Raw genomic sequence first — 2204 nt, forward strand, 5'->3', positions numbered from 1 at the left:
CGATACCCGTGGTGGGCAGAGCACAGATAGCCCATTGTGTAGCTTTGTGCTTAATTACAAACAAACACTGCGTTATTCACATTACATGAACTTAAATAGTTTGTCCAACGGTACTTAAGTGTTGCCTGTAGTAATTAGAAAACAGAGTTACATTAGTAATTGTTTTGTTCACACATTTGAGGTCATAAAAGGCTAAATGAGATCTTAATAAAATAAGAGAGAGGATATATCTTGGTCACAGGAAAGTAAGTACGACCCATTCGGCAGCATAGAAGTTAAAACTATACTAAATTGTGAATGTATTACGTGTTAAGATAAAATGTCTTCTTAAAAAGGTCTATTAGTGTTACATTTTAATACCATTGAAAGATATGTTCATTGTCTTACATAGAAATTAATATTCTTAAAACACATTGGATCTTACAAAGTAAAATTGTTTTTTTATAGTACGGTTTCGAAAACTTAAGATATTGAATTTTTGTGTTCTAGACATCTGTATCTGAACCTCTGCAGTTAAAAATCAAAGTTAAAGTGACTGATATGTTTGAAAGTCGTGTCGTTTTTTTAAAAAAAAAACCTTTGCTAACATGTTAGAAAATAATTTTGAAATTGTATTTTATACTCATTAGACTTTTAATTGAAAGTTAATTATGTTATTATTTCACAGGTGGTGATATCAGCTCTATACTACAACCCTTCTTTACTAATTGAGACATTAGAAAAAATTCAAGTTCCAAACACTACAAGTTCAGTGACTGCACACTTCATTCAGCAGTGGCTTCATGACACCCAGTATTTCATGGGGTAAGTACAGTACAGCTTATACTGCACACTTCATTCAGCAGTGGCTTCATGACACCCAGTACTTCATGGGGTAAGTACAGCCTACATTATACTGTACACACACTGTTCCTCAGTGGCTTCATGACACCCAGTATTTCATGGGGTAAGTACAGTACAGCTTATACTGCACACACACTGTTCTTCAGTGGCTTCATGACACCCAGTATTTCATGGTGTAAGTACAGCCTACATTATACTGTACACACACTGTTCCTCAGTGGCTTCATAACACCCAGTACTTCATGGGGTAAGTACAGTACAGCTTATACTGTACACTTCATTCAGCAGTGGCTTCATGACACCCAGTATTTCATGGGGTAAGTACAGCCTACATTATACTGTACACACACTGTTCCTCAGTTGTTTCATGACACACTACCACCATGAGTTGTTCTTGAAACACATTTTGTGAAATTGCTACTCCATAATGATGTACTTTAAATACCAAAACTGGACCAGCCCACTTATATTTTTACCATAATGATGTACTTTAAATACCAAAACTGGACCAGCCCACTTATATTTTTACCATAATGATGTACTTTAAATACCAAAACTGGACCAGCCATCTCTTATATTTGTTTAAATCAGCATTAAATAAATGTTTCATATTTGAAAGGAACTTTTGCCGTGGGAAACTATTAAAATTAGAATACAGCACGTTTTAAATGTAGTTGTTAGAAAGTCAACCTATTGTAGTTCTTTAGCTTAATCGTAAACACAAATGTAGCTTTGTTTTCTTTTCCAGATTACATGATCGCAAACTGTGTGTCCTTGGACTCTGTACATTAATGAATACATCCTCGTTACGTCCTCCCATCGTCAATCAGTGTGCTAACCAGATAATTCCTTCTTTGCTTCAGTTGTTTGAGGGTCTGAAGAAAGCTTATGCTTGTAAGTATTATGTGTTCTACTTGATGTCAGTGGCTGTAGTTATTCTTATTTAAAGAGTAGTTTAACTATAAATTTACAGTAACTGCATCTCAAATTTATATTGTTTTTCTTAATTAAAGTTAACATACTTATCTATTTGATTTACAGCAAATAACTAGATTAGTTTTCTACGAATGGTCAAATAACTAGATTAGTTTCTACAAATGGTGAAATAACTATTAGTTTCTACGAATGGTCAAATAACTAATTAGTTTCTACAAATGATGAAATAACTAGATTAGTTTCTACGAATGGGTCAAATAACTAGATTAGTTTCTACGAATGGTCAAATAACTGGATTAGTTTCTACGAATGGTCAAATAACTAGATTAGTTTCTACGAATGGTCAAATAACTGGATTAGTTTTCTACGAATGGTCAAATAACTGGATTAGTTTTCTACGAATGGTCAAATAACTGGATTAGTTT

At 33.5% G+C, this 2204-nt stretch overlaps 1 protein-coding gene across 1 annotated transcript in view; it reads left to right on the forward strand.

Moving 5' to 3' along the window:
• The window catches only part of LOC106471429 (importin-7-like), a 48852-nt gene that overhangs the window by 31765 nt on the left and 14883 nt on the right, over positions 1-2204 (forward strand). The window contains exons 17-18 of the mRNA XM_013932030.2: positions 668-804; positions 1592-1737. Coding sequence (XP_013787484.1) covers positions 668-804; positions 1592-1737 — 283 coding nt within the window. The remainder of the gene's footprint in view (positions 1-667; positions 805-1591; positions 1738-2204) is intronic.

This window comes from Limulus polyphemus, unplaced genomic scaffold (assembly GCF_000517525.1).
Source record: "Limulus polyphemus unplaced genomic scaffold, Limulus_polyphemus-2.1.2 Scaffold4619, whole genome shotgun sequence".
In the NCBI taxonomy this organism is placed as follows: Eukaryota; Metazoa; Arthropoda; class Merostomata; order Xiphosura; family Limulidae; genus Limulus; species Limulus polyphemus.